Below are 13,646 nucleotides of genomic sequence, written 5' to 3' on the forward strand. Positions count from 1 at the left end.
CAAAGATCTGCTCACCTGGGGAAATAATGTAGAAAAAGTTTTTGAATTCATCCATCCAGACTTCTGCGAGCCGCCTGTTATTTTTGTTGATTATCTGCCCTGTACCTCCTGGGAAAGTGTACGGTGTTGCTTTTCTGAACACATGCCCAACATGTGAACAAGTTACAATTTCCAAAGTGCCACCACACTGCCAGATCTGGAAGCAATAGAACAATTATTGCATAGTTACAAGCTGCTAAAAAAAGTTCCAAGACAATAATCATTTGCTTCAGTTCAAGGTGGGGAAACAACATTAGCTGAGGCCTAGAACAAATGCATACTGCATGGAAGAGAACTGCACGTTTTTTCCTGCTAAACAGCTAAAGATGCTCACAAGCCCAAGCAAGGCAGCATATGAAAGTATTTCAGCTCCTGGAGCAATACCACATCAGCCAGAGATTACTTTAAAGAACGGAGCAAGCTGACCACAAAGGAAGGAAAAGGCTTGCATGAATCACAGGAACTAACAGGTGTCTAAAATAGTCCATTATAAAACAGAACCACCATGTAAAGAACCCATACACTTCCCAAGTCTCTGAAAATACTTTCAGTTTTATCTTAGACCTTGAAAAATGGAAGAATCAGAAAGCTGAAGTACTTCAGAAGAATCCCCACCTACATACTTTTTGCTAATAAGTAGTAAAAATGAAAGGAAATGGTGCTATTCGGTAGGAACAAAAATGAGAACACTGGTTAGGTCCACAACCAAATGAGCACAGGAAATCATGAAGTTAGTAAAGAGCAAGAGCGGGTTTGTAACAGAGGTGCTCACATTCCACTGGCACATTAAACGTTGCACTGGTGACATCACCTATATCTGATGCTTCCTCCACAGCTTTTCTACCTGAATTTCTTTCAACACACAAACACTTATTTTCAGAATAACCATCCTGATCTTTAAATCACAAAGCTCTATCAACAGTTCATCATTCACTTTTTATTGACAGACACAGTCTTTGTGTATCTCTGCTGGAGGAACTTAACAAGGAAAGGAAGTGCCAGCTGCAACAGAAGAGGACACTGGTGCAGGTGGTAGATCTGTGTTTTACAGGACTCCAGATGCACTGTCCTGATTAATAAATTAATGGTTAATAAAGCACTGTAGATTTTTACCTACCCTGAAGGAAATTTCTAAGTTTTCTCCACCCCAAATATCCATTCCAGCATCATATGTTCCAATTTCCTGAAAGTAATCTCTGTCTATTGAAAAAAGGCCTCCTGCCATTGTAGGTGTCCTGGGGGGAGGGGAAAAAAAAATCACATCAGTCACTATAAACACATACTTAGATACATTTCACACTTACACTGACAAAATAGCTGTTTATTTCCCAAGTTCCTAACACATTCCTTCTCAGTAAGCTTCCCTTCAAACTCTGTTACTGTTGGTGTACTTGCTAGCTCAAATTTTTCCAGAGATGGAATTAGGTAGTTAGCAGTTCTCCTTATTTTCTCACTTCAAAGTGTTGTCTGGGTAGAGTAACAGTCCCTAGAAAGCTGCTGTCATTCCTGAGAAAGACTTCTGCCTCCAATGCTGGTAACTCATAAAAAAGAAACTAGTTCCACACAGAAAAATTATACTTCAGGCTACTGTTCTTGAAACAGTTTTGGGAAGTCATTAAGCAGCCTGCTTGCTTTCACTTTTATTGCTTCATACAAGAAAATTGTACAGTCAGGGTTACATCTAGATTTTCCTTACAGATTCTTTATTGGTACGAAAAAATAAAACTTGGCTAGTAGTTTCTCAGAGCTTTAGAAACATCTCCCGTTGAACATTCCAACTTTTTTAGACAAGTATGCAATAAGTAAATTACATGTTAGGCCAATGACATAACTTTGTAGTTCAATTATTTACACTTTTAGAATACATGATTTTATACCACTAGCTGTTTTCTTGAAATGTTTAGGGTTTTTTCTGAAAGACACATAAAATGCAACCTAGGTCACAAGCTAACTAAAAACTTATATATCTTTTCCCCCACTAAAAGGAAACAGGGGGAAGAGAGGATTACCATTACCCATATCCTGAGAAGACCTGTTAATTTCTTGAACTAAAGACAAACAAAAACCAGCAAAGGCCAGATTCTGAGCTTTACTGTAAGTAAACAACGCCCAGTTTTCAGAAAAGTAAGGACAGAAAATGTACGTTTGCAATTGTTAAAAGGTAGACATTACACACAAGCTATCTTCCCCATTACCCTTCCCATAAACCTACGTGACATCCAACCATAAATTCATCTCCCTTCCCCCTTTTTAAGACTTAAAGTTTGCATATAAATGCACATAGACAAACATATATGTACATGTATATACCAAAAATGAATGCATATTTATGAAATACAGTTTAATTTGTTATAATAAAAGATAAAAATAAGGTTCAATTAAAAAATAAGAAAAAGCTTTGTTAAAAACTTGTGCATGGTTGTAAGTGCTATCTGAAAATTAGTAATTCTGCAGTAATTAACATAGAACTGAAAAATATTTCCAAAGTGACAAAGTGATTGATTCTTTTATTGTTGCCAAAAGTTACCAACAACCAATCCATTGAAAAACTTTTATGTTGGTCCTTCGACCAGACAAAAAATATGCTACTAAGGACTTACTTTCAAGTTTATCATAAAAAGCAAGTATCAGACAAAGATTGCAACCAATTTAATAATTTCTGATTACCTAACAGGGAGGGTTCGGTCTCCTTTCCGTCGATCCATCTCTCTCTGAGGAACAGGGTACCAGCGAAAATTCAGCTTCCAGTTGAATCCACCATAGGTCATGTCAGAACCTGCCATGTATTCGAAGGTGTCATCACTGATTACATCAATGATGGGACACACTACTGTCCTCCTATAAAAAGAAAAGAGCAAAATTATTAAATTTTAAGTTAATAAAATATATTAATCAAAAGGATAAAAAAGATGTTTTGTTTTTTATTTTTTTTAATATTGTTTTTATCACATACAGTTGAAATTTTTGTAATACCATCTCTTAACAACATTATTCAATAATTTATTAACAGGACACATACTAAAATTCTGTCTTCCTAATTGTAAATCTGATACAATTTTAGCAATGTCAGATCTTTTTTCAAATCATATTTGCATTATTACCAGTAATAAATATTCATCCCTTTGCAGACAGAAATAACTATCCCAACTTTATCATTGCTACATAGTGAGTAGCTAGAAAATAAGAGGTTCTTGTTTCCAGTTGAATGGTCAAAGTAACTTGCAGGTTTTCAAATTAAAACTTGGATATTAACCCTGAATAAGTGTTTTTATACATCCTCGGGACTAAGAGGTGATAGGTAATTGTTAACAATGTACAACTTCTGCATCACAGTTGAGACAAAGTGGCCTCCTTGTCCACTGTCCTGTCATTATCAATACATATATTCACAGAAACCAATTCTAATCATCTTAAAGATGCTTAAGTAACCATGCTCAAAGTAGGCTTCCTCTCATGGGAAGCTCTGTAAAAAGATTCAGAGATTGCTTGCAACTTAATTCAGAGGATTTAAACCAGGTATTTGCACAAATTGTAACAATGTATGTATTGTAGTCTCAAAAACCCCTATTAACGATAACAAAATTTACTTTGTCTTTGCACAGTGCTGAACAAAGTTTCTTCATTAAATTGCAGCTTATTCATCATGCAACACTATATTTTGTAACATCAAATTTTAAGCATGATTTTTATCTGTAACAATAAAAAACCTAGCGATCTCTGACACCATATTTTATTCTATTTAATATGTTGTCTACTAACAGACTAGTGCACAACTGTAGCTCCTGTTCAGATGTATGAATATTTTATAAAGCAGACAATTCTCTCAGTTTCATACCTAATACAATTTCCATCGCATATAAAAGTGTAGGTCAGCATGATTCCAGTAATTATTCTAACTTTAGAAAATACATCCCAGAAGACCAAGACACAGCCCAGATTTCCGTAATCAAAACCATTATGTAATAAAGAAATCACAATGAGAGCCTGAACACAGTTCTTGTTCACAACGCTGGTGCTACATCAGATCAGGGTTTGACTTTTTTCCCAAGAATATCTTTCCAAAGTCATGAAGGAATAGGCCAAGCTGCAGACTGAAGGCCTCAACTTTCCCTAATTCCTCAGTTTAATTCATTGCGCCTGTTATTTAACACATTATTCCATTCATCCCAATATAGACTTCACTTGAAACAGAGTTTTACTTTTAAAAGTTTAACTAAATCAGCCTTTTATCCTTACACCAATGAGAATTTATTCAGCTCTTCAGAAAGTAGATATTTGCTTGTAGGCTATCTTGTAATACTTGGAAAATTTCTTAATAACTGAAAAAACCCAGCCTGGGAGAATAGATGGATAATTACCTGTCAGCTTTGATCCTTGCCAGCAGAGGTTCGAGCCAGCCTACTGTACATTCACAATGAGCATCCAAGAAGGTGATGACCTGGCCTTTAGAAGCTGCAGCCCCCTTTAATCTTGCTCTAATCAATCCAGAACGCTGTTCCATTCGAATGACATGAACAGGTACTTTTAATTTTTTCACATAACTCTCCAGTGGTCTTTTCAAGAAGTCTGTAAAGGATGATCAAAACAATCAAAACTTTAAGCTACACAGTTCAGCTTTTTTTTTTTTTTTTTTTTTTAAATGAAGAGACTTGAATTAAGACTCCTCTCCCCTGCTCTTGTCTATCCTTTTTCTACTTTCTCAGCTAGTTTCCTCTACACTTCACAATACTCCTTTCCACATCTCCCAACTGTTTCCCTGAATAGCACAGAAAGTTCTTCCTCCTCTTTATTTCTTCATTATGGAAAACACAAAAGGGAAGAGAGGGTAGTATGCTTACCCTAAACTCAGATGGGATTCACAAGTTTTTGCGGCAGAGAAGATTTGATACTTATTTTCAAAAACATGCATAAGTTCTCTTGAACATTACACTTCTCTACCAAGGAAATACAGAAATGGTTTGACTTGCTGAATATAATGAATTGCCTCCTACAGTAATGCAACTTCCAGATAATTTCTTTGTGAGAAGTTTAAAACACAATCGAACTGATTTTTTAATTGTACTTTCTCTAGGGTTTTCTGGCTAATATTTTCTTTATTAGATTATCACTATAACTCCTAAAAATATATAATAAACTATACATAAATGAGAATCTATAACACCAACAAATCTCAACATAGCATGAATTATGAAGAAAAAGGTATTCAAAATACAACAGTCAATTACCATACACCAGAAACTCAAAATTATTTGTACTGCAAAGAGCTATTGGGTTGGGATGATTGATGCCAAAGGAAGAACAAAGATGTGAGAAACAATGCAATGGACAGTCATAGAAACAGACTTCTGCAATAACTCACAGTCTCTAAATGTGTAAAAAAGGCCAAATAGTCTTATTGCACAGCTACAGAATATTAGATTGTACACTCCAAGCACATGGGAGTTCAAAGTTGTACTACAACAGTGCATGGTCTGTAGTAGGATTTCACATAAGGTAGAAAGTAACTCATACAAAAATACAAAAATAAGTGTGACACTGGAGGGGTGGTGGGGAAAGCTTGGCATGAACTTTTAGTGACTCTTTTGTAAACCTCAAGAGGCAGGGATGACCTGAAGGTGTTTACCATTCCTTACCACTTCTCCAGATGAATGAGTTCTAATTGCCTTCTCAATTTTTCTGTGCACCGTTGGGCTGCCACTAAAACCCACAGAAATAAGTTGACATATCTTGAAAGCTAAACTGTGCTGCAAGTACATAAGAGTTTGATACATCTAAATACTTATCTCCAGAGAAACTCAAAGTTAATTCTTGTTTTGCATATGAACAGAGACTCAAATTAATACATGTTTCTTGGTACTAGCCAAGTGTACACGTCTGAACATTGCAAGGCTTTTGGGGTTGAGCACAGAGATCATGACTGAGTCATGAGTAGCAAATATAGTCTAATCTCTTTACAGCGTAGCTTTTCAAAACCACTAATTTAAAAGAACTAGCATAATGGCAATGTTTATAGTTTTAATGTATACATGATACACAGAGAGAGAGAGTGCAGCATTTCTCTCTATGCTCACCATCTGACGAGCAAGTCACACAAATTAACATGTTTCTCTGCACATTTCAGGTGGAGTACTGATAAGCTTTTAAAGTAGCTCTATCCACTTTAAATTTAAATGAATGAATATAGTATGTGACATTGGTTCTTGAATGTAGTTGCATTAACAGAATGGTGAAATTCTGGCAGGGGGAAGAGAGAAAGATTGTAATAATACAACTGCAAGTAGTCAAGAATTTACAAACTTACATTACAGAAAGTCATGCTCAATATATTGTATATGAAAATCTTGAGTCCTACCTACATTTTCTCAGTAAAGTACTTAAAATTTCAATTTATCAAGTACTTTAATTTTTTTTTTCTCTGAGAAAGAATCAGAGATGTGTGCGGTGTTTTCACTACAGAGGGAAAAAGGTTAAGAACAGTCCATCTCCCGTGTTTAACCATGTCCATAAGAACACTGTTATGAACTATCACCTTGTTCAAAACTTCAGAAGGGACTATTCCCAGAAACAAAACATCATGACAGACCTCCAGTAACTGTGTCCTTAAAATACCACTAGAGCTTCAGCATAACATGCAGAAAAGATAAAGTTTGATATCTCATCCCTATAAAAGCATAGTAAATAATTCAGGCATCAAGATTTCTGAAGTTACTTTCTTACCAGCAGTTAGGGTAAAATGCTCAAATCTAAGCAGTTATTTTTCCCTCCAGAACACACTCTCTAAGAGCAATACACATCCCTTACAAATTGCTTCTTTTGTTCAAGTAGCAGGAATCTAGCTTTTTTTCATTAGTCATGCATCCAGAAACTAGTAATTGTTTCTTATAAGGTAAGGCTTGATTTTTTTGCCTTGAAGAAAAAAAACAAATACTTGAATAATATTTTAATGAATGTAATACATTTTGGCCTACAAGAAGCATCAGGATAAAGCCATGGAGATAATTTTTTTATATAAACCTACTGGTCATACTAAACACTATATCGAACACTGAGATGAGAAGTTTTATGCATTAGAGAGTCAACTGCTTATAAGTGACCCAGGATTAGAGTTGACTAATTTTTCACCATTGCTTCATATACTTCCAACAGAGTGAGGTTTGATAATATTAAAAAAACCCAAAAATCTCCACGGTACTTCTAATTTGGAACAATAAGAATTCATGTTGTTTCATAGGTATAACTCTTTGTGGAGGATATTCTTTTCAAGCCTTTTCTCTGTCAAAAGGGTGCATAGTTTTACCTAGGACTGAGCATCTTCTGTGGAAGTAGCAGAACTAAGGAAGCCAAATGAGGAAATACATTCAGTTCAAGTCAACTAAGTGCATTAGTTGAAAAATACCTTGCAAATTCTATTACCAAGTCACACTGATATGAATATGAGTGAAAAATTAGGTTTCAAAACTTTCTTCTTACAATTAAACTACAATAAAATACAGGTTTATCATTTCAATAAGCATGCAAACATTTTTTTTTAAGAAGCATGAATATTTTTGTAAGTATTGTTGGCAGGATTTAGTTGCAGTCACATTGCTTTGACCTGTATCTCTGTAGCTAAATTCTGTGGATGTGGTCTATCCTGATGCAATCTGCCCATCACACTTGGCTATTGGGTGCTGACCTAATCTGAGGTACCAGCTAATTATGACTTCAGTTAACTGTTTTGAACTAGTTGCCAAAGATCAATACTTAAAAAGTAAAGTTGCACTGCTGATCAGTAACTAGAGAATGATGATACAGATCTGCCTTGTTTCTCTCCAATGCTTTTCTTTTGGGTGTAAATAAAAGCATGCTATTATGCAAATTCATTCTTCTGAGACTCTGATGTTAGAATTCAATATACAATACTCAGGCTGAACATTGTCCTTTCTGGAAAAGCATGCTGTTTTAATTCAACACAAACGGAATGCTTAAGTAGCAAACACAAACCCTTCACATCTTCAGGCATCATATCCTTCTGTTTTGTTTAATGTAAAAGCATGCTTGATGGAACCATAACAAGTTCTTGGAAAACAGAACAAAAAATCCCCTCTCAGTAATTGCTGAAAAGAACAACAAATAAAAGATGCCTAAGTGATCTGAAATGAAGATCACAGGCTTCAAAAAGGAATACTGGAACAGGTTCAGTAACACCACCAAAGAAAGTATGAAATGCTCTATCTTTCAGCCTGGAATTAAGTTAATTTGTTTTTATTACCAAGCCCAGAAACAGAAAATTTATCTAGAGAAAGCCACATGCTTTTAAGTGGACTATAATTCTATGATTCATAGTGAGAACAACTTATTGCTACATTGAAATTGATTTTTTTCTAAAACAGAAATTGAAGAGGCAAAACATAAGTAATATGATGTCTAAATATTCTAATATTAGCTTGTTCTTTATTTCTAGGTCATACTGAAAGCTGACTGGTCACAAATAATAATTAGCATAGATTTGAATTAGTGCCAAGAACTGTTTTGATAAATAAAATGTAGATTTTTCTTTTTTTTTACATAAAAGTGAAAAAACAGCAACAAATCAAGGAGTATAATTACAAATTACACACAAGTGCAAAAAGCAAAAATTTGATAGCCTGCCATTGTAAAGGAGAAGTTAATCATGCCTCTCATTTAATCTGAAGCATGTTTCTGTGGCACTTTGCATAGGCATCTCTCCTCTGCTGCTGGAATGTAATTGTATTTAATGCTTCTGTTCTTTCTTCCAAATTGTACTGGAATTAGCTGAAGCACTTAGAGTTAGCTAAGAAAAGAAAAGCAAACCAAGTGAGCGTGGCCCAGAGAGGAAAGGAGTAGAGACAAGTGCAAACACAACCCTAGTGAGGGAAGCAGAGCGGTGAGAGCGCAGTTGGCTGATGGGATCTGTCCTTAGCTGTGATCCACACCCACCCAGCGTGGGACAGGCCAGGCATCGTGCACAGACACATAACCTGAAGGAGCAACTCAGTGTGTCTGCTACCACCCTAGTGCTGGAGCAAAAATCCACTTCTAATGCTCTTCAGCTACAAAAGCTCCTGCTAACATGGTGGGTTCCTAACTGTCCTAAAAGCTCCCGTTAGCCACTGTAACCAGTCTATCATGGGGCTACTTAGGGCAAATCCAGCACCTCTCTTCATACATGCAGATCTTGGGCAGATCCTGTCATCTGGACAACAGTCAAACATCTTACTCTGAAGCTGGAATTACCATTGGCAACAAAACATGAATTTCACATCACTGGAATGAGAAGCAACAGGCTGAGATATCAGCATGCTGTGAAACCCTTCTATGTCTGACATATGGGAATTCCTTCTGATACAGGCAATAGCCTTCAACTGGTGACTGTCAAGACTTCTTCTGTAGTGGTCTACTAGCCATTGGTTCTAGTAAAAAACTTTCAAAATAGAAATAGAAGGGAAAAAAAGGTGGATCAATATAAAAACATAGACATGTTTTATTTAGTAAACCTCTACTACCCACTCACCTCCATTCGCCAACGCAAGGAAAAAACCACTTCATAACCCATAACAACAAGAAATATTAAGGAAAGAACAAGCCCAATATAAACTATTAGCTAAATTAAATGTTAAGTATTATATAGAATAATATAATATTTTATATTATATATTTTCATTATATTATTTTATTAATAGACTACAATTTAAAAATACTATGAAGATTAGAATCTAATATTATTATATATTTACAAAAACATTCAGCTTCAAATTCAGCTAATTACACATGGCAAGTTTCACTCTGTAGTGTGGAGTTTTCATCTGGAGCACTATTTATCAAGAAATGGAACATCTAGCAGCACAGAAACTGAATTTTAACTTCCCATGAACTGAATAATCAAAATTGATCCCTCTGAACACCAAGCCAAACAGTGGCAGTGATAGTAAATTTAAATGTGTGCAACAGAGTTGCCTTTGTTATTATTTACCAGGTGATTCAAGTATAAAACACCCTCAAGCTGTATGAATGTGCTAAAATGCTAAATGCAAAACACTAAAACTGTAATAGAATAAACCCTCTAGCAAACACAAAGTCCACGCTGCCAACAGAAAAGTAACCGGACAGATGAAGCCCCACCAGCTTTCCATACAGAATGATCCCTCTGTATTTCCAAATGGGCATTGCTCCCTCTGCCTTTCCCTGCCCCGGCTGCTGTGTTTGCTCAACAGCCCACATCAGGTCATTTTCTGAAATACAAAGAGCAGCAAGCTCAGCACGGACACTCTCCTCACCTCTCTCGCTGGCGTCGTCGACGAGGACGATCTCCTCCAGCATGTGCCGCGGGGAGCGGTTGATGACGCTGTGCACCGTCCGCAGCAGCGTGCTCCAGGCCTCGTTGTGGAACACGATGACAACGCTCGTCGTGGGAAGGTTGTCTGCGTACACCTTCGTCTTGCACCTACAAACCAAATCAAAGCAAAGGTTTGTAAAGGTCAAGCTTTCAGTTAGAGCTGCAAGGCTGAGCTTTCTCTTGAGTACCGCCTCTAACATCCCCGATACATCAATTGTATGCAGAGTGTGACAAAGGACTGCACAGTGCACATTTTATCCATGCTCAAAGTGCTATAAACTTCATCAAATTACAAGAGAATTATACTCACTTTTCAAAGTCAGCATGGAAAACCATAAGTTTTATGATAGCTCTCCTAACAGCATATATAGGGCATTTATGCAAACTATGACATACGGTTCAAGTAACCCCACATGCAGCCAAAATTTTTACATTCTGCAATGCTATTTTAAAACAAATTACATTTTCATTATCTTCTATAAAAATCAATACACCATACACAAAGTACTGATCACAAGTCTGAAAAAAATCCAATTCTGCTCTAAAACACAACCACACAAATGTAAGTGTTCTCTGCATAGATTTACCCCTCCTGCACATTTAAAAATGACACAGTTACTTATGTAAGATTTGATGTTATTAATCCTTTAAGAATCAAAATTAAAGCCATATATGCAGATCTAACAAAAAGAAAACACAGAGGTGGAAAAAGAAATGTATTCAACAGAACTCCATTCCAAGAAAAAAGCTTTTATTAGATCCCAAATTGTTGAGTCAGTTCACTGTACTGTAACCTGATCTAAATGTTACAAAAACACATTAACAAGTATTCATGACTATCATTCTAATAGCAGCACTGTCCAAAAGCTTGAGAAGCACAGAGTGCATATCCTCTATCCTAAATATACAAAAGTAGTGCTTAAGGAACAGCCTGCCAATACAACAGGATCACAGTGTCAGCATCCAACACCATGCCAAACAGTTACACCAGGAATGTCAGCCAGAATTAGGCTCCCAACATCAATATTTTATTTGCTGGATAAACTCGTTTAGCCAAAGCTCTTCTCAGAACAGCTCTCACAGTAAACCAGCATTTCAGCCCTGAGGTGGGGACAAAAGCTCAGCATGCACAGACATCTCAGAAAAGATCAGTAAGTCCAGGTGCAAATGAAGAAATACGTAGAAGGGCTTCTGTGAAATAATTTCTGAGAATTGAAGCAGTTGGATCAGGCACTATCTGCCTTCAATGTTTTACCTACTTATTATACAAATATACCTAATTTTAATTATTCATCACACTGAACTGAACATTATAAAATCTTTATGGAAAGCTTGTTCTCCCTATGTTATCCTGATTTATTTCACATGTAAAAAACGTTGCAAAGTATGCCAACTGAAAAAGCTAGTTCTTTGTATTCCTTGAAAAATAAAATAGTTTTTCACAAAAACACTATGAATTTCAGATGAAAAATTCAATCATAAGCCAAATAATTTTATTCCCATGTTTGCCACTTGTTCAGTCTACTTTGCTACTTAAAACCCAAAATGTTTTATTCCTTCTGCTGCACTGCTCCCTAGACCAGAAAATAAGTCTCTGATTGTAGACCCTGAGCTACAATAGTAATACAAATCCTCACCAATTGCTCCTCTACTTTTTGGAAGAATATTTGTAAAAAAAGTTGAGAGAAGCCAGTTCTCTATGAAAAGCAGTAACAATGTGCCATTCACCAGGAATATCATGCTGGGATAGCCACAGGATCTACCATTGTAGTATGAAATCTCTCATCTTCAGCCTTGCCTTTTATCATGGTTTTACAGAAGATTTTATTTTACTAAGCTCAAATCAATGAACTGGTATAAACGTCAGCCAAGTGATCAGCGACTACAATGTTTATACAACATTACACTGTTAGAAGTATAAATATATCAAAACATTTGAGATCTGTTGTTGAGGGGGAATTTACAGCACTAACAGAAGAAGGCTTACAGGAATATTTGGGGACCCCCCCTCCTCACTGCAAGGCATTCCTCCTGCTCTGTCCTGCAGAAGGTGAATCTCCACCTTGCCATAATGGAACGTGGCTATTCTCACCCCCAGAGATCAGCCTTTCCTGGGGTAGCAGTTTAGGAGTGACCCTCCACTGGCACTTGGCTGCTGGCTGGGTTTAACCCATGGCACTTGTTTAATAACACGTAAAAGGCTGCCAGGTGTAACACAGGGGTGGTTTCATAAAAAAACTGGCTTGGCATTTTTGAATGCTATTCTTAATAAAGTGCTTGGTATGAAATTATTCTGGAAAGATTAACTGATGCAGGCAAGACAAATGAAAGGGTTGAAAGTATGAGACCTGGTTTTTAATATTCCTTTTACCTGCCCTTCTACACATATCTTGTAGCTATATCTGTACAAATTGCTATGAATACATACAAATAAAACCTCCTGTTTTTAATTTTGAAAACACTGGTAACTCCTTCCCCTCCAGGAATATAATGCTGCAGAACATAAGACAAATAGAACGCTTGATGCCCATGATTAGACATTAGCCTTCTAAAGAAACCTCATGTTTTATTCTATTAACAAACATTTAAATTAAGAATTCTTTTTGTCTTTCATTTAAAAACAAATTACCCCAGAAAGGAGTACTATAGAATTTAAAATAAAGCACTAGCTTCAACCAAGTTATGCAACATTAGAAGCAGAATAAAGCCATGAGGGGTATGACACACAGACTATGAATTAAGGACAATTTGAATTTTAATGAGCTACTAATACATTATGTTCCTTTTGTTGGATCATGCCTCAAACAGTTTTAAAATTGAGTGCATAACATTAGGAAGGCATACCATCTCCAGTAATTTAATGAAGACTCCAAACAGCAGCTGAGAACGTCTACTCCTCATACAATGAATGCATCATTCTTTCCTTAATCTACAGCATTCACTATGCAAACTCTCAGCTAATGCAACTCAATATATTATTTAGCCCGTGAGAACTCCCCAAAAACATCATATATTTTAAATACAAACAGAGACTTCTGTCCTATTACCGAAAGACACAGAAAAAGCATAGGCCAGACTGTTAAAATACAATCAGAGTGATGATGTTTGTCTTCCCAACTCGCCTTAAAGGTGATGGAGCCCTGCTTTCCTGGAGATGGCTGACACCTGCCTGCCCATTAATTCCTTGTGTGCATGGCTTTTGCTTTCCTGATTAAACTGAATATCTCAACCCATAAGTTTTTTCCCCCTCTACCCTTGTGACTATCTCCCC

The 13,646-nt window shown here is 36.3% G+C and overlaps 1 protein-coding gene across 4 annotated transcripts in view; it reads right to left on the bottom strand.

The window, feature by feature from the left end:
- The window catches only part of GALNT1 (polypeptide N-acetylgalactosaminyltransferase 1), an 86,345-nt gene that overhangs the window by 12,550 nt on the left and 60,149 nt on the right, over positions 1-13,646 (bottom strand). For all 4 annotated transcript variants that reach the window (XM_033061616.2, XM_033061607.2, XM_033061586.2 and 1 more), the window contains exons 5-9: positions 10,317-10,483; positions 4,398-4,605; positions 2,707-2,877; positions 1,157-1,274; positions 16-196 (exon numbers count right to left, since the gene is read on the bottom strand). In XM_033061616.2, the coding sequence (XP_032917507.1) occupies positions 16-196; positions 1,157-1,274; positions 2,707-2,877; positions 4,398-4,605; positions 10,317-10,483 (845 nt within the window). The remainder of the gene's footprint in view (positions 1-15; positions 197-1,156; positions 1,275-2,706; positions 2,878-4,397; positions 4,606-10,316; positions 10,484-13,646) is intronic.

Source organism: Catharus ustulatus, chromosome 1 (assembly GCF_009819885.2).
Source record: "Catharus ustulatus isolate bCatUst1 chromosome 1, bCatUst1.pri.v2, whole genome shotgun sequence".
Lineage (NCBI taxonomy): Eukaryota > Metazoa > Chordata > Aves > Passeriformes > Turdidae > Catharus > Catharus ustulatus.